At 35.5% G+C, this 16,027-nt stretch overlaps 1 protein-coding gene across 1 annotated transcript; it reads left to right on the top strand.

Annotated features, from left to right (window-relative positions):
• Positions 1 to 593: 593 nt before the first annotated feature.
• LOC123236090 (olfactory receptor 4F15-like) lies at positions 594 to 1,541 on the top strand. The gene has a single exon (XM_044662352.1). The coding sequence runs from the start codon at positions 600 to 602 to the stop codon at positions 1,539 to 1,541; it is 942 nt and encodes a 313-aa protein (XP_044518287.1). The 5' UTR covers positions 594 to 599.
• The last annotated feature ends 14,486 nt before the right edge of the window (positions 1,542 to 16,027 follow it).

Genomic DNA, 16,027 nt, shown 5'->3' with positions numbered 1-16,027 from the left:
CCTTCTGAATAAGTTTGAAGCCACTCCCTGGGTACTAATGCTAATTTGACACATTTTAAATATGTCTATTATTAGACAAGGCCATTTCTCTTTGAGCTAGTTTTAGTTCTGTGGAAGAATATGGTAGCTCTAGTCACCAAATCTAAGAGCTTGTACAAGCCAACTCAAGTGCTGGCAAATTCAGACTTACCCATAGACTGTGCTTGAATTTGAAAAGAGAATATCTGGAAAGGTATAGGGAAAGTTGTGGAAATTCCATTATTAGTAACAGCATGGAATATATTGAAGCTATGAATAAATATATTTGCTTCTGCTTGTTCAATCTGTTGTAAATTTGTGGTTCATCTTTTCTGATTTCTTATCTTTTTCCTCATCTGCTCTTGGGGAACTCTTTTTTTCTTTTACTTTTTTGGCCTTTCCTTTGTCTACCTACTATAGTTACCCTTCTACTTTCTTTCAGGTCCAACACCTCTGACCTGGAGCTTCTTGAATTTACTGGTAAGATAAATACAACGTCCACTTTTCATCCCCACATTTTTAATTCCTTCCTTGTTCTCTATTCTTAGGTCATTTTAGCAGTTGTGTAACCAACTGAATCAATGGATGGAGTAAATGATTCTGTGGTAAATGAGTTTGTCCTTTTGGGTCTCTCTGCTTCTTGGGAGATGAAGATTCTACTCTTTTTCTTCTTCTCTGTATTTTTTGTGGGAATCATGTTTGGAAATCTCTTCATTGTATTCACTGTGATTTTTGACTCTCATTTACACTCTCCCATGTATTTCTTGCTGGCCAATCTTTCTCTCATTGACCTGGGTCTGTCAGCTACCACAGTACCAAGGATGATAGTGGACCTCTTCAGTGAATGCAATATAATTATCTCCTTCCCAGGTTGCATGACACAGATGTTCTTTATCCATGTCATGGGAGGAACTGAGATGGTTCTGCTCATAGCCATGGCCTATGACAGATACACAGCAATCTGTAAGCCTCTCCACTATTTGACAATTATGAATCCAAAAATGTGTATTTGCTTTGTAGTGACTGCCTGGATAGTTGGAGTGATCCATGCGCTCTCTCAGTTTGTTTTTGTTATAAATTTGCCTTTCTGTGGTCCGAATAAAGTGGAGAGCTTTTACTGTGACTTTCCTCGGGTCATAAAACTTGCCTGCATAGACACCTATAACTTGGAGTTTGTGGTTACAGCCAATAGTGGTTTTATCTCCATTGGGACTTTTTTCCTATTGATTGTCTCCTACATTTTCATCCTGGCCTCTGTTCGACAACATTCTGTAGGTGATTTGTCCAAAGCCTTCTTTACTTTGTCAGCTCACGTCACTGTGGTGATTTTATTTTTTGGTCCATGTATGTTTCTTTATGTGTGGCCATTTCCTACATTGTCACTTGATAAATTCTTTGCTATTGTTGACTTTGTTGTCACCCCTGTCTTGAATCCTGCTATCTATACATTAAGGAACAAGGATATGAAGATGGCAATGAAAAGACTGAGCAGCCAGATTGTGAGTTCTAGGGAGACTTTGTGATATGTTTTACTAATCAAAGTCAGGAGATAGATAGACTTACCACGAGCATATTGGGATATGTGAATCTAACTTTCAAATTATCAGAGCTTACAAATTGGGAGATAATATGACAAGAACTCTTAGCAGTTTTTCTCGATTTAAGGGATGAGATGATTTTGCATATCATCGAGGAGAGAAGGACATTTCCTACTCAAATTGATAAGGCCCACAGATTTTACTCTTTTAGGAGACAACACATTCAACTGTTACATGTATATTCCAGTGCCATATTTTGAACAGATTTTACTTAAATAAATAAATTTGTTGATGAGCATCTTCATCACATCTTAAATATTTTCATGGAAATGCCATATATCTAATTGATAAAAAATAAATATTTTATGTTTATATGTAACATATAATGTAAAATAGCATATTATAAAATAAACATACAATAAAACAGCAAAGAAACTCCCTCTCTTTCTGTATTATAAAAGTGATTTAAGTTGTATGAATAGGAGCATCAAGTCTATATTGCTTACTTTGAATCAACTTGTGCTTTCTCTCCATGTTTTGCCAATGTGGGAGGCTATTTCAGAGGTATATAGAAGAGATTCTTCAAGTACCAGCAATCATTTTGATACTGATCTTTGTCCTGCAACTCATTTATTCTAAATGTTTATTCTAATATTTATTCTAAACAAACTACTATCCAATGACCTGCACCTACATCTTAATTATTGGTTCTTACTTGGGATGCTTGGCTTAGGAAAGAAACATCTAACCCATAGAAGAAAAACCACCTTTAACTATCAGGATCAAATGAAATATTTGTAAAGTACTTAGTGCAATGAGTGACACATAATAGTCACTTAGTAAATGCTAGTTTTTTTTCCTTATTTCCTAATTTTTATCCAATATTTATAAGTTTCATTGAAACACAAAGTTAGGCTGGTTGCCAACAAAAGTACACTAGATACCCCTGTAATTCTAGGTTGTTACAAGAAATAGTATAGGCTATTTATGAAGTGAGAACTTAATAAGGACTTTGGTGTGAGTAACATTTACTTCCCAAGTTCCTTTTATGATGTAGGTAGGCATACACTACAGATGCCCCTAAGTGGCTACTTATGATACTTGGAAAATAGAGTAGTGCAAACAGCCCACCCTGGCTTGTGTCCTGTCTTATTTGGTCTTATAGAAAAATAAATTTCTCCTCATGTGATATTAATTATCTATGACAGAATGCAGTCCCTGATTTGCATACAAGGTAGCAATGAACTGAAGATACTAGCCAAATGGACTTTGGCCACTGAGTAAATTAGTCTAAAAAGTCACAGTACCCTACTGGGTCACCAGAGGGCAATCATCCTACATAATTCAAATACTCTTCTTAGGAATGGCTTCTTGCAGTAGTATTGCATTTTGGGTTTTTGATTGAGATTTGATACCAAAATGACTAAAGTAATGGAAAAAAAATCTATTGTTCTAGCAAACAGAATTTCTTCTGTTAGTCAATGCAACTCCTAAATTCATAGAACATAATCACTCAATATACTATGGCCAGTTTATTGGACATAGACAAGAAATAGAATAAATGCTTCTCTCTGAAACTTCCATCCAAACATGGCTTGCAACTAAGATTCTGTAAATGGAATAAGAGGAGGGATGTGTGTATGTGTGTTTATGTGTGTGTGTGTGTGTGTGTGTGTGTGTGTGTGTGTGTGTGTGTGTTTAGGATCCAAGTTAAGGTTCAGATTATATTAGGAGAAATCAGGGGAAATTCAAGGAAGGGAAAAACCTGATCTCACATTTAGCTTACTAATCAATGAGATTTCCCAAAGTCTCTATTCTATCCAGTGGTCTTATCTGGGCTCTGGCTCACCTCTTTGTACTTGTTTTTTTTATTGCCCTTCCTCATAAAAGTTAAAAATATGGGCTACCTGACTCAAAACTTGTTGCCACTCACCCACAAGGTAGGCAGGGAATCTCATTCAACTTTATATCTTAGATTCCAAAAATAGCATACCAAAAGGGTCTCTCTTAAAATACATCCAAATATACATCATTTCATAGTGTCCCCTCCAAATACAAAGTATTCCTTATATAAATATTTCAGGAGCTCCCTATGTTTCCCAGAGAGATAAAATGCCATTCTAGAAAGACTTGCTGCAATTTAATTCCTAAGGCTGCTATCAGCCATATTTGTAGCTTTCTCAATGAGAATTTCTTGTTGAGAATGAGAATTTTAATGAGAATATCTGTTTCTCAATTAAATATTTGGAAGTGGTTGATTTTTTTCCTTTTCTCTCACTTTCACTTACAAAATAGAAAAGTATAAAGTATAGGGACTGTATAAGTATAAAGGAGGGACTGTAATTCAAAAAGGGTAAAAATGAACATTAATAGATATGGATCTTGGTAACAATCTATTACAGTTTATTCTATTGACAAAAATTTTCTGAGCAAATTGGAAAGAAGTGATCACCCATATTTTTAAGGGAAAAATCTAGATTAGGAAAATTGCCTTTAATTTTTTTTCTCCTTTTTGACAGTGTTTTTAGATAAGTAGATCAGAGGAATGCTGTTGCCAGAGCACATTTATATATTTGTATTTCAACAAGGCATTTAATAGTCTCATGGAATCCTATAAAAAAACAAGATGTAGGTTGACAAGTTCAGAACAAAATAGCTGACTGGACCACAAAACTGTTGATTAATGATTTGATGTCAAACTGGAAGAGAGAGGCCACAGCACTCCAAAGTAGTCCTGTTTTGACTGCATTCTATATTAATGGCTTTAATAAATCCAGAAGCAACATGATTTTTAAATTTTCAGATGACAAAGCTAGGAGGTACAGGAGAATCAATACTATTTATGACAGAATAAAGATTCAAGAAGGTCTTTCTATACTGACATTCTAGTTTGGAGAAAAAATATGACGTTTAATAGTAATAAATAAAAAGTCATAGTATCATACATTTCAAACTAGACGTGATCTTGGAGTCAAGTAGTCCAAGCTTCTCCTTTTCTCAATTTATAGATGAGAAAACTAAGGCCCAGGGATGTTAAGCGATTTGCCAAAGATAACACAGATTGTAAGGGCATGCGAGAGGAAATACAAGTAGGGTTTTCTTGACTCCAAATCTAGCACACTATCTATTCCTTATCCCAAACTAACTTGCACAAGTCCTTTACTTAGGTTCAAAAATCATCTGTAGAAGGACTGTTGGACAAACATGAAAAGTCTTGGCCAAGTAGTATGAATAATTTGAGATGAAGAAATCATTGTCATTTGAAAGGATCAGAGCAAGTGTCATGACTTTTTCTCTGTCCTTGTCTACTTGAGATCTCTGCAGTCTTTGACACTGTTCACCAGATACTTCTCTTAGATAACTTCTCCTCTGTGACCAGTCTTATCTCTTTGTTTTGTTGGGATCCTTACATATATAGTCAGTAATCAATAATATTTATTAGGTGCCAACCATGTTTCAGGCACTGTGCCTTTAAGTGCTGAGAATATAAAAGGAAGCAAAACTAGTCCATGTCCTCAAGAATCTTATAATCTAAAGGGGGAGAAAAAGCAAATGAATATGTAAAAACAGTTATATACAGGATAAAAAAGAAAAAGAAAGGGATTAGAAATAAAAGGAGTTTGAAAAGTCTTTGTGTGGAGGAAGATGGGATTTTAGTATAGGTGGAGATGAGGAGAGAAAACATTTCAGGCATGAGAGCAATTAAGGAAAATTCCCAGAACCAAGAGGAATACCTTGTTTGTGAAGCTTCAAGGAAGCCAATGTCACTGGGTTGAAAAGCACATGATAATGAATGAAGTATAAGAAGACTCCTGCATTCTGTGACAATTAAAAATTCTAAGACATCATTTTCTGGGTAAGAATATAAATTTATTGATTAGGCTGGTATTAACCAATGAATTAATTGATCAGTGATCTATCTCCTTGATCAAAGACCAGGAAATCCCCTCAGCAGGTACATAAATACAATTTAGGAGCTCATTATTCAGTCCATCTCTTGAATATTACAAGATATCTCTAATTGTTAAATAACCAGTTGGGATATGGTCTGAAATAGGTGAATAAGATGGCTAAAAGGGTTTGTACATTTGCTCTTGGTATATACTCAAAGGAACACACTCTACAGGCCTGAGTAGGCCTGAGAGTCACCTCTTAGGCCAAAATACTATCTGACTCTTCTGTAAAAAACAGTTACTTAGATTTTATTTATAGTCAAGTAAAGAGAAATGATGGAGGACCAGGAAAAAGAAGTCCCTAAATCTTAAAATCTAGATTCTCCACCCAACTTCTATGGGTTCCTCATGGAACCTTCTTCAAGTCTTCAAGCTGCTTAAAACCTACTCTCTCTAACTAAAATTCCCCTTCTATATAATCTACTTTAACCTATTGGTCCTCAAAATAAATTGTAGACACAGTAAAAGTTAAGTAGAGTAGAATGATTGAACTCTTGATGAGTTCAACCTCTTAGTAGAGGCCAAGATGGCTGTAGGCCTCTTCTCCAAAGATTGAGTTTATCAGGGTTCTGGCTCTCACACACACATTCAGTTAGGAAACCTCTCAAGAATCAAGAGCTTGAAGAATCTCTGGGAAATGGCAACTGGAGACAAGGAGGGAAAGGACCTCAGGAATCTGTCAATAGCTGGAACACAGGAACCTCCGAGTTTCAGGGAAAGGTAAGTCACTTCCTTCAGGCATAGACAAGCTGCCAACAAGAAGTGAACTCTCTGCTCTTCTGCCTGGACAGGAACAATGGACCTTCAATTGTCTCAGGTTCTCGGTTTTATCCCTTCCCCAGATTCTGGAACTGCTCTTTCAGTTCTGTGCATGTGATGAGACCCTCCTTTGCAAACCTTTTGCTTTGCTATTTCCTACTTGCAAAGTCTTCCTTTCATTATCTCTCTCTCTCTCTCAGTCCATAAAAACTTTCAACCTCTCCCCATTCCCAGGGTGATGGAGGATAGTTATGTATTTAGTGTTATGTTATTAGCTATAACTCCTACTCTAAACCCATTTTTATTTACTGAGCAAGATGAGCTTCATTATTTCCTCTTTCTATTTACAAGGTTCTGGGTGGAGGAGAAGAGACATTCCTTGGAGTTCCTAGGGACAAAGTAATGCATACAAAAGTCAAATAACTGACTTGAATCTCTAATTCAAAACCAAGATGTAGAAATAATTCAGTACATAACAAGAATAAATAATTTCAGTTCCCTACATCTTAAAACTGGACCCTCTTTTCACATTTTGGTACATTTCCTTAGAGTGATATCATCTACCCTTATAGGTTAAATTACTATTATTAAATGGAGGAAACCCCAAACCATAAATTATGTTTTAATTTTTCAGAACCCCAGCCCCACATAATCTTTGGACATTGAAACGCTTATAGATATCACAAACTCAACAAGTCCAAAATGGTATTGTTCTCTTTCCACTTGGATGAAAAAAGAAAATCTACTTCTCAAAACTTTCTTTTGAAGGTCCTTTCATCCTTCTGATCACTTGCGATACCTTCTGGTCTAGTCCCTCATACCCTTGGTATCTAATAAATTGGCAAATCTTATCAATTCTAACATCTATCTCCCTTCTCTCCACTACTATCACCATAATCCAAGTTTTTAGAGACTCTTGCGTGATTATGTCATTAATTTCCTAAATGGTCTCCCCCTTTCTATGCCCTGTATGCTCATACTTCTCAGAGCTACCAGAATTATATTCCTAAGGTTAAAGTATGGTTATGTCACTCCCTTACTCAATTCTGTTCAGTGGCACTGTATTCCTTTTAGATAAAATAGAAACATTATAATCTAGCCCCAACCAATGTTTTCAGGAATTTCAGGTCCTAGCTCATGTCTTACTCTTTTCTCTGACTCATGCTCTTATACTAGGGGTCTTCAACACACTTTGATATTTTCTCAAACATCTTAACCTCCCAGGTCCCCAGTTTTCTCATTTCCTAAGACGTTCCTCCTTCCTACTTCAGGACATACAGAGATGGTCATGTACTTGATCTTGCCGTCACTTACAATTGATCCATAGCTTTATAAATTCTGAAATCCCTTTATCTAAGCAAAAATATATTGTTAACCCACATCTCCTTCTCTTCTGTGTCAGCCAATCTTATTTTTCATCAAGGCCATGACCTTCATTCCCTTAAAACATCACCTCTTTCCAAAGTCATCACTCCTCTATTAGCTATATATTTTTACTTTCCCTATCTTGATGCCATGTTAATTCAGATTAATTCTATACTGTCTTCTTTCCTAGAGTCCCTTCTCCCATTAGCTTTGTCAAACTTCAGCTTCAGACTACTTCCACCATTAGTTACCTTTGTTCCTACTCAGGTGCTTCTGAAAAAAGCTAGTGAAAAATCACAAAATTGTGTTGATTGGGTCCACTAAGATTTGTGGTACCTAATCTCACCAGAGCTCTCACTACAATAAAGAAATCTTTGTACACATCTCTATTCAATTCACTATCTCACCACAGCAGCTTTTCTACATCTCCTCAAATCTTCTTTCTTTCTCTTCCCTTACAGCTGAGGACTTTGCTTCACATTCTTCAACTTTAAAAAGCTAGGTCATTTGTTGAGAGAAACCTATTTCTCCCCTCTTCCTCATCTCACTTGATTCAGCTGTCCTCTGTTACTATTTTCTTCTTCATTCCCATTTCATATGAAGAGGTGGCCATTCTTGCAAAGATAAAACCATCTATATGTATAACTAATTCTATTCCATTTGTTTTCTGCAGCAGATTATTCCCCTCTATCATCCATGCTCTCATCGACCATATCCTTATAGTCTACAAACATTCACATTTCTTTTCCATCCTCAAAAAAACCTTACTTGATCCATTAGCCTATGACCATTTTAATTAGCTATAATCCTATACCTATCTTCTCTTTTTTGTTTAAAATTCTTTAGTAGGCAGTCTACAAACAATGCCTTCACTTCTTTTCCTCTCAATATTTTCCTAACTCTCTGAAATCTGACTCTCAACATCATTTTAAAGTTATTCAACTCTAATTATTCATGACCTCTTAATGGTGAAATCTTAAGGTTTTCTCTTAGTCCTTATACCTCTTGATCCCTCTAGGCTTTGGTAATATCACCCTCTTATTGATAATATCTTCTTTCTCTTCTCTTTTGTGACATTCATTACTCTCTCCTGGTTTTCCTCCCTCTCTGATTGTTCCTCCTCCATCTCCTTTGTTTAATATTTACATAGACCTTATGTACTAGTTGTGGGCATACCATAGGTCTATGGGCCCTTTTCTCTACTCCATCTATACCATTTCATATCATTTCAATGGATTAAATGATCATCCCTCTGTAGATTATTTTCAGTCCTAATTATCCAGCTCTAAAAATTCTTTGGATCTCTGATTTTGTATTTCTAACTGCTAATTGAACATCTTGAATTGACTGATTCATGCACATCTTGCACTTAACATATCCAAAACTGAATTACCATTTCCTTCACCCCTTCCCCTATTCCTAACTTCTCTGTTAATGTTGAAGGTATTATCATCCTCCAGGGTACCTTGTCTCACATCCTAGATGTCATACTCAACTCTTTATTCTCTCTTACTCAATTCCTCCCAAAACTTTAATCAGGTGACAAGTTTTTTTGCTTCTACTAAGAATGTCTCTTGTATATACCCCTTTCTTTCTTCTGATACAGTCACAACTCCAGTGTGTCACTTAAGGCCTGTATTATTGCAATAACCTACTGGCTGGTGTTCTTTTTTTATTTTAAACATTTATTAATATTTATATTTTAGAAAAGTTAACATGGTTACATGGTTTATGCTTTTACTTTCCCCTTCACCCCCGACCTCCCCCCTCCCCTGACCAATATGCATTTCCACTGGTTTTAACATGTGTCATTAATCAAGACCTATTTCCAAATTGTTGATAGTTGCATTGGTGTGGTACTTTCGATCCCCAATCATGTCCTCATCAACCCATGTATTCAAGTAGTTGATTTTCTTCTGTGTTTCCTTTCCTGCTGTTCTTCCTCTGAATGTGGGTAGCGTTCTTTTCCATAAATCCCTCAGAATTGTCCTGGGTCATTGCATTGCTGCTAGTACAGAAGTCCATTACATTCTATTTTACCACAGTATATCAGTCTCTGTATACAGTGTTCTTCTGGCTCTGCTCCTTTCGCTCTGCATCACTTCCTGGAGGTCTTTCCAATTCACATGGAATTCCTCCAGTTTATTATTCCTTTTAGCATAATAGTATTCAATCACCAGCATACTGGCTGGTGTTCTTAACTAAAACAACAACTTAATTAAAAAAAAAACCAACTATGATGACAGAGAAAATCAAGACACAGACTCAGAAGATAACAAAGTGAGAATAGCTACAAAGTCTCAAAGAAAAAAATTATGTGAATCAGAACAAGCCCAAAAGAATTCCTGAAAAAGCTAAAGGAAGAGACGAGATATTGGAAGAGATAGAGCCAAAATGGTGTAGTAGAGAACCCCTTAACTGAGCTCTCTCAAATTCCCTTTCAAACAACTTTAAAAATAATGAAAATCTAGTTCTTAAGTGGTAGAACCAACAAAATGTTCAATAAAACAGTTTTCCTTACTCCAAAAATTAGGGAGATTGCTAAAAAAGGTTTATCTCCCCAAAGTGGTGGGCCCAAGGAGCATAGTGTAGATAGCACAGGCTGTGTCCTGTGGGTGGTTGCATTAGTGGTGGCACCAATGTTGGGAGCTGTTAGCCATAGGTGATAGTGATGTAGAAAAGTGGTCAGAAGGAGATTGCTGGGGACTCATTGTTGTCACTGGATTCAGGACCTTCTTGCTTTGCCCATACATGGTTCCAAATAATAGACCCAGGATGAAAAAGAGTGATAGAATTTATGGTGACAGTGGAACAGGGGTCTAGGTTGCCATTCTAGGACTGAGAGGAGTGCTAGTGGTCACCCACTGGGGAGTAGGGACCCTGTTCTCAATTCAAAGACAGAAGGGAGTACTAGCAATTTTGGCTGCAGGAGACTGGGTGACTTGGTCACAGCCCCAGGCTGAGGAGGAATGCTAGTGCTGGTGGTGATGGGAGAACAAGATCCCTTCATGAGTAAAGGCCAGAGAACAGTCCAGGAAAACAATGATCACACTTTTCCTACATCATACAATCTTGGAAGCACCAAAATCTTACAGACTTCTGGAGTTAGCTCTGAAAAGATAGCACAAAATGCCTGAAGCCTTGGACAGTGGTTTATTTGCCCCAGAGGCAGAGCCCAACTTCAAATAAAGTTAAAAGTCAAGAAATACCCTGTAAAAATGAGTAAGCAAGAAGAAGAACCAGACCATAGCTAATTAAAACAGTAACAGGGAAGATCAAGACACAAGGCCAGAAGAAGATAATGATATCAAAGTCTCTATGTGCAAACCTCAAAGAAAAAATATGAATTAATCCCATGCCCAAAAGAGAATTCCTAGAAAAGCTCAAAAAGTAATGATAGGTAAAGATTGGGAAAAGAAATAGGGGTGATTTAAGAAAATAATGAAAAGAAAGTTAAGAGTTTGGTAAAAGAAGCACAGAAAAATACTACACAAAAGAATATTTAAGAAAAACCAGAACTGGCCAAATAGTAAAAGAGTCCCAAAACCCATTGAAAAGAATAAGACTTTATAAAGAATAAATCAATGGAAATAGAAGGTACAGAAGATCACTGAAGAAAATAATTTCTTAAAAATAAAATTGGGTGAATGCAAATGAATGACTCTATAAGACAATAAAGAAACAATAAAGCAAAAAAAAAATCAAATAGGAGAAAAAGTATAAGGAAACAACTGACCTGGAAAATAGAATGAAGAAAGATAATCTAAGAATTATTGTACTATCTGAAAGCCATTCACCTTTACATCATATTTCAAGAAATTACCAACAAAAACTGACTTGATATGCTAGAACTAGAGAGTAAAATAGAAATTGAAGAAATCCACTAATCATTTGCTGAAAGAAAAAAAAAAAAGAAAAACTCCTAGGAATAGTGTCGCTAAATGTTAGAGCTCCCTGATCAGGGAGAAAATATTGCAAACAGCCAGAAAGAAACAATTCAAATACTATGGAGCCACAGTCACACAAAATCTAGCAGGTAAAATATGTAAGGACAAGAGGACCTGGAAAATTATATTCCAGAAGGCAAAATTGCTATGATTACAATGATGAATAATCTATCCAGCAAGGGAGTATAACTTTTCAGAGGAAAAATAGATATTTAACAAAATAGATAACTTCAAGTATTCCTGATATTATTCACCATAGCTGAATAAAAAATATCACCCTCAAATACAAGACACAAAGGCAAGCATAAAAAGGTAAATTTGAAGGAGAAATCATAAGGAATTGGTAAGTATAAAATCTTTATATTTTTATAAAGGAAGATGATAATTATAACTATTAATAACTATTTCATTATTTGGGCAATTAGGAGCAGTGTATATAGACAGAGGGCATAGGAATGAAATCACTGTGGTGATCCTATTCTTTGGTCTGTGTGTAGTTATTCCCATGATGTCAATGGATAAGTTTATTTATATTTCTGATTTTGTTATCACCTCTGTCTTAAATACTCTGCAATATTGAAAAAATTACCTTTATGCCAGGTATAATATGCTAAATGTAATATTTAGAAAAATTTTTGGAAATATAATATTAATAAAAAAGATTATTGTGGTCTTCATTTATAAAAATAATTAACCCCTAAGTCATAAGGATGATAGTAGCTTTTAACAATTTAATTTTAATATAAACATAGTCTAAGAAAGATATAAAGAGGGAAAGAAATAAAAAAAATATTTCCTAGCCTACCAGCCCATGAGAGTGTCTTCTGCCTCAGCCACCAACTTCCAGAGAGAGACTCCAGTCCAGAACTCTAGCCCCAGAAGCCCTTTTCTCTACATCACTTCCTTTCAATGTGGGATGCTCTAACACATCTCAGGAACCAATCAAAGGCTCTCTGACCCAGACTTGTAATCCTATGTTCCAATGCTCCTGGGGTATCTCAGACAAGAAGAAAGTTCAAGACCCTAGAAGGAAGGGGTACCCTTTACACAACTCCATCTATAAATTTAGGAGAAAGGAGATGAAGGTGCCAATTTGAAGACAGGGCAGCCAACTACTTAACTCAAGGAAAATTTCCTAAATAATTGATAAAAAGTGGAATATGGTTCCTGCTCACATTTACCACTGTTTTACATATGTATGTAAAAATTAGAACTTCAAAGCAGAAGTTTAGTCAATATCATGCTATCTTCTAGAGGTGTTCAATATAATATGAAGACCATCTTACAGGCCTCATAGGTTCTTTGGTTGCTCTGACATCTGCTCAAACAACAAACAAAAGTAAAATCCTTGTGGATATGTTCCCTGAGTCATAAAAGTCATGATACCTACAATAACAGAATATTTATTTAACCATAATGTAGATTCAAATCTGCAGTGCAAAAGAAGTTAACAAGAGAAGACTTGTTTTGTCTGACAATCTCTATCTATTTATATGTTATTCAAAGGCATTGATTTTATCATTAGGAAGAAAATAATTTTGCCAATCACAAAAGATAGGGTGATATATTCTGTTTTACTTCAAATGAGTACTAGAGAAGATAATTTTCACCTTATTAGTACTCACCATATTGTTATATTGTAATAAAAAGTACAATGAAGCACTAAGTTGTGGTGACTAGAGAATCAGACTGAAAGCTAGAAAATTTTTTATACAAATCCCACTTTTGGCACATTCTGTTTCTATGATCCTGGCCAAGTCATTAATGTCTATATGTTCCAGGTGACTTTTTTAAAGATCATAAATAGCCTACAAAGTATTGATTTATATTGGTAGAGGAAATTTTCTTCACATGGACTTCCCCTTACCAACAAAATCACAGGTCTACTTCATATTTCCATAACTCCCCCCTCTTAAATCTGAGATGAAATCTTTAGAGTAAATTACTACCTAAGCATCTCTAATGTCTCTTTCATCTCTAAATTCTATGGTTCTAAGAGTCTCACATGTCTGCTCTCCTTGAATACCATACCTAATTAATGTCTTGTTCCTTTAGAGAGAGCATCCTTTGATGTTAGATCTCATAGCCAAAGTATATTTAAAAATGAATATATAATCCACTACTAAGGATGAGAAATTTACCTTGTAGTGAGATTAAATGTATATATTTATATATTATTTGTATCTCTAATATATAAAATATAAAAAAGATAAATTGTGTTATATAATACTCATTTTATAAAGATATACATAGAAATACATAATTTATATATTTAGCATTTATTAAAATATATTTTTGTGGTATATGAATTTCAATACAAACTTTCTTTTTTGGAATTAAAAATTAAATGAAATTTTCTTTGGGATGTGCTTTATGTCAAAGTGAAGCAGGAAAAGTGATTAAGGAATCTTGATCTAAGATAATGTGCTGTCAGGGATATGTTGAAGCTGTCTCAATACTGGCTCTCAAGAGCCAATAATTACATTTATATATATATATATTATTTTATTTTTTTAAAACCCTTAACTTCTGTGTATTGGCTCCTTGGTGGAAGAGTGGTAAGGGTGGGCAATGGGGGTCAAGTGACTTGCCCAGGATCACACAGTGGAGAAGTGTCTGAGGCTAGATTTGAACCTAGGACCTCCCGTCTCTAGGCCTGGCTCTCAATCCACTGAGCTACCCAGCTGCCCCCCAATAATTACATTTTCAATGTGAGTGTTTATGTAACACTGGCAAGTGTTCCAAATTATGACAATTTGTTATTTTTTAATTACTAAGGCTTAATGAAACTATGGATGATGTTATTAATACAAGTTAAACCTAAAATATATGTGTACTGATCTTTCCACTGTTCCATGTTTCTCCTGTAGAAAGGAGTTCTTGTGTTGAGCATATCTAGATGGAATGTGTTAATCTGGATTACAAGCAGCTGGGGAACAACTGAATTCAAAGCAATCCCAGAGATGGGGAGGTGCAAGGGGGTCATAAGGAGGATTGGGAGCATCAAATATAAACTTGTCCTGTTTCACAGTGTGTCTTGAGTCAACTTGAATCTTATAGAATTTAACTTAATCTTTGTTTCATGGGATTTTTTTGTTTTTATTTATCTCTACATTGCACTAAGGAGAGAGTGGAAATAAATCCCTCCATAATCAAAGTATTATTTAACCAAGAAAAAAATCTCACAAGGTCAGAGTTAAGTTGGGCAAATTTTATTCTTTAGAATTAGGAGGATGATTAATAAATCATCTTCTCCAGTGGGCAAACCCATAGGAGATACTTAGCTACAGCATTTTAAATAGTCATGCAATCAGAAGAGATTAACAAGAGAAAAAAAAGAGACCACAGAAAAAGAAAATGAGGATTTAAGAGATCTTGGGGAAACTGAGGACATAGCCATCAAGTGGCAGAGCAAAGAATTGGATGAAGGTCTTCTGATTTGTTTTCTTACATCTACCAGACTCCACAGTGAATTAGCAGAAGGGCCAGGACTAGCACCAAAGTGCTAATTCCCAGCCAAATGCTTTATAAGTACTTGACTCTCCATCTTCTTAAACTCCACCCTTTGCTCTTGTTCTACACTGGAATCTGTGTAAGAAACATTAACAGTTATTCTACAGGCAGCTCTGGGGGAAAAAAAAGGTGTTTTAAAGGCACAATTCCCATGGTGGACATGCTCAAGATTCTGAAATTAAGACCACTCAAGGTGGTCACTGACCCTTGATATTTCTTCTGGAACAAAATGTAATATGTTTATGTGCTTCTAGGCACACATTTTTAAAGACACCAGAAATTTCTGTGGATATTGCTGTTCACTACCTTTTTTCCAGGCAGGTAGGTGGGGTAAGATGAAATGAAAATTAATGCCATGAAAAGCATCTACCAAATAGTTTCCATCCCATGAGGATTCTATGCCAGGATATTGCAATTTGATTATCATAAAAACCACCCTTCAAATTTGGGTAAGGCAAGTATCCTGCAGAATGTTTGCTACTTAGTCTGCTGTAAGATACATTAAAGTGTTCTGTCAAAGTTTAGTATCTATCAGAATCACTTGTGTACGTACTGACAATAACCAAAATAAGACTCCTTATTGATGTCCCAGAACCCCCAGAAAGCCACAAATCAAGCTACAAATACTAGACTTAAAATTGTTCTGTTTTGGGACCTGGAGGAAAAGTTCAGGAATATAACATATCAAGGGATATTTCAGGTTTAGTGTTTGATTTGATGCAAGTGGATTTCTGCGGAGTGCTTGAAGTAAAGAAAATGATTTTGTTGTATATCGTAAAGTATTATGGTGAGGACTAGAATATAATTTTTATCCTTTTGAAGAAAAAATATCCTTGTTCTTATAATTATGCCAATGTCAGCTGTTAAACATTGTTCTTTGTAAATTCCTAAAAATTGTATTCAGTTGATGAGGAAGATACTGAAAAGTCAGGTT

This window comes from Gracilinanus agilis, chromosome 2 (genome assembly GCF_016433145.1).
Source record: "Gracilinanus agilis isolate LMUSP501 chromosome 2, AgileGrace, whole genome shotgun sequence".
Classification (NCBI taxonomy): Eukaryota; Metazoa; Chordata; class Mammalia; order Didelphimorphia; family Didelphidae; genus Gracilinanus; species Gracilinanus agilis.
This window is presented reverse-complemented; position numbering and strand designations above follow the sequence as displayed.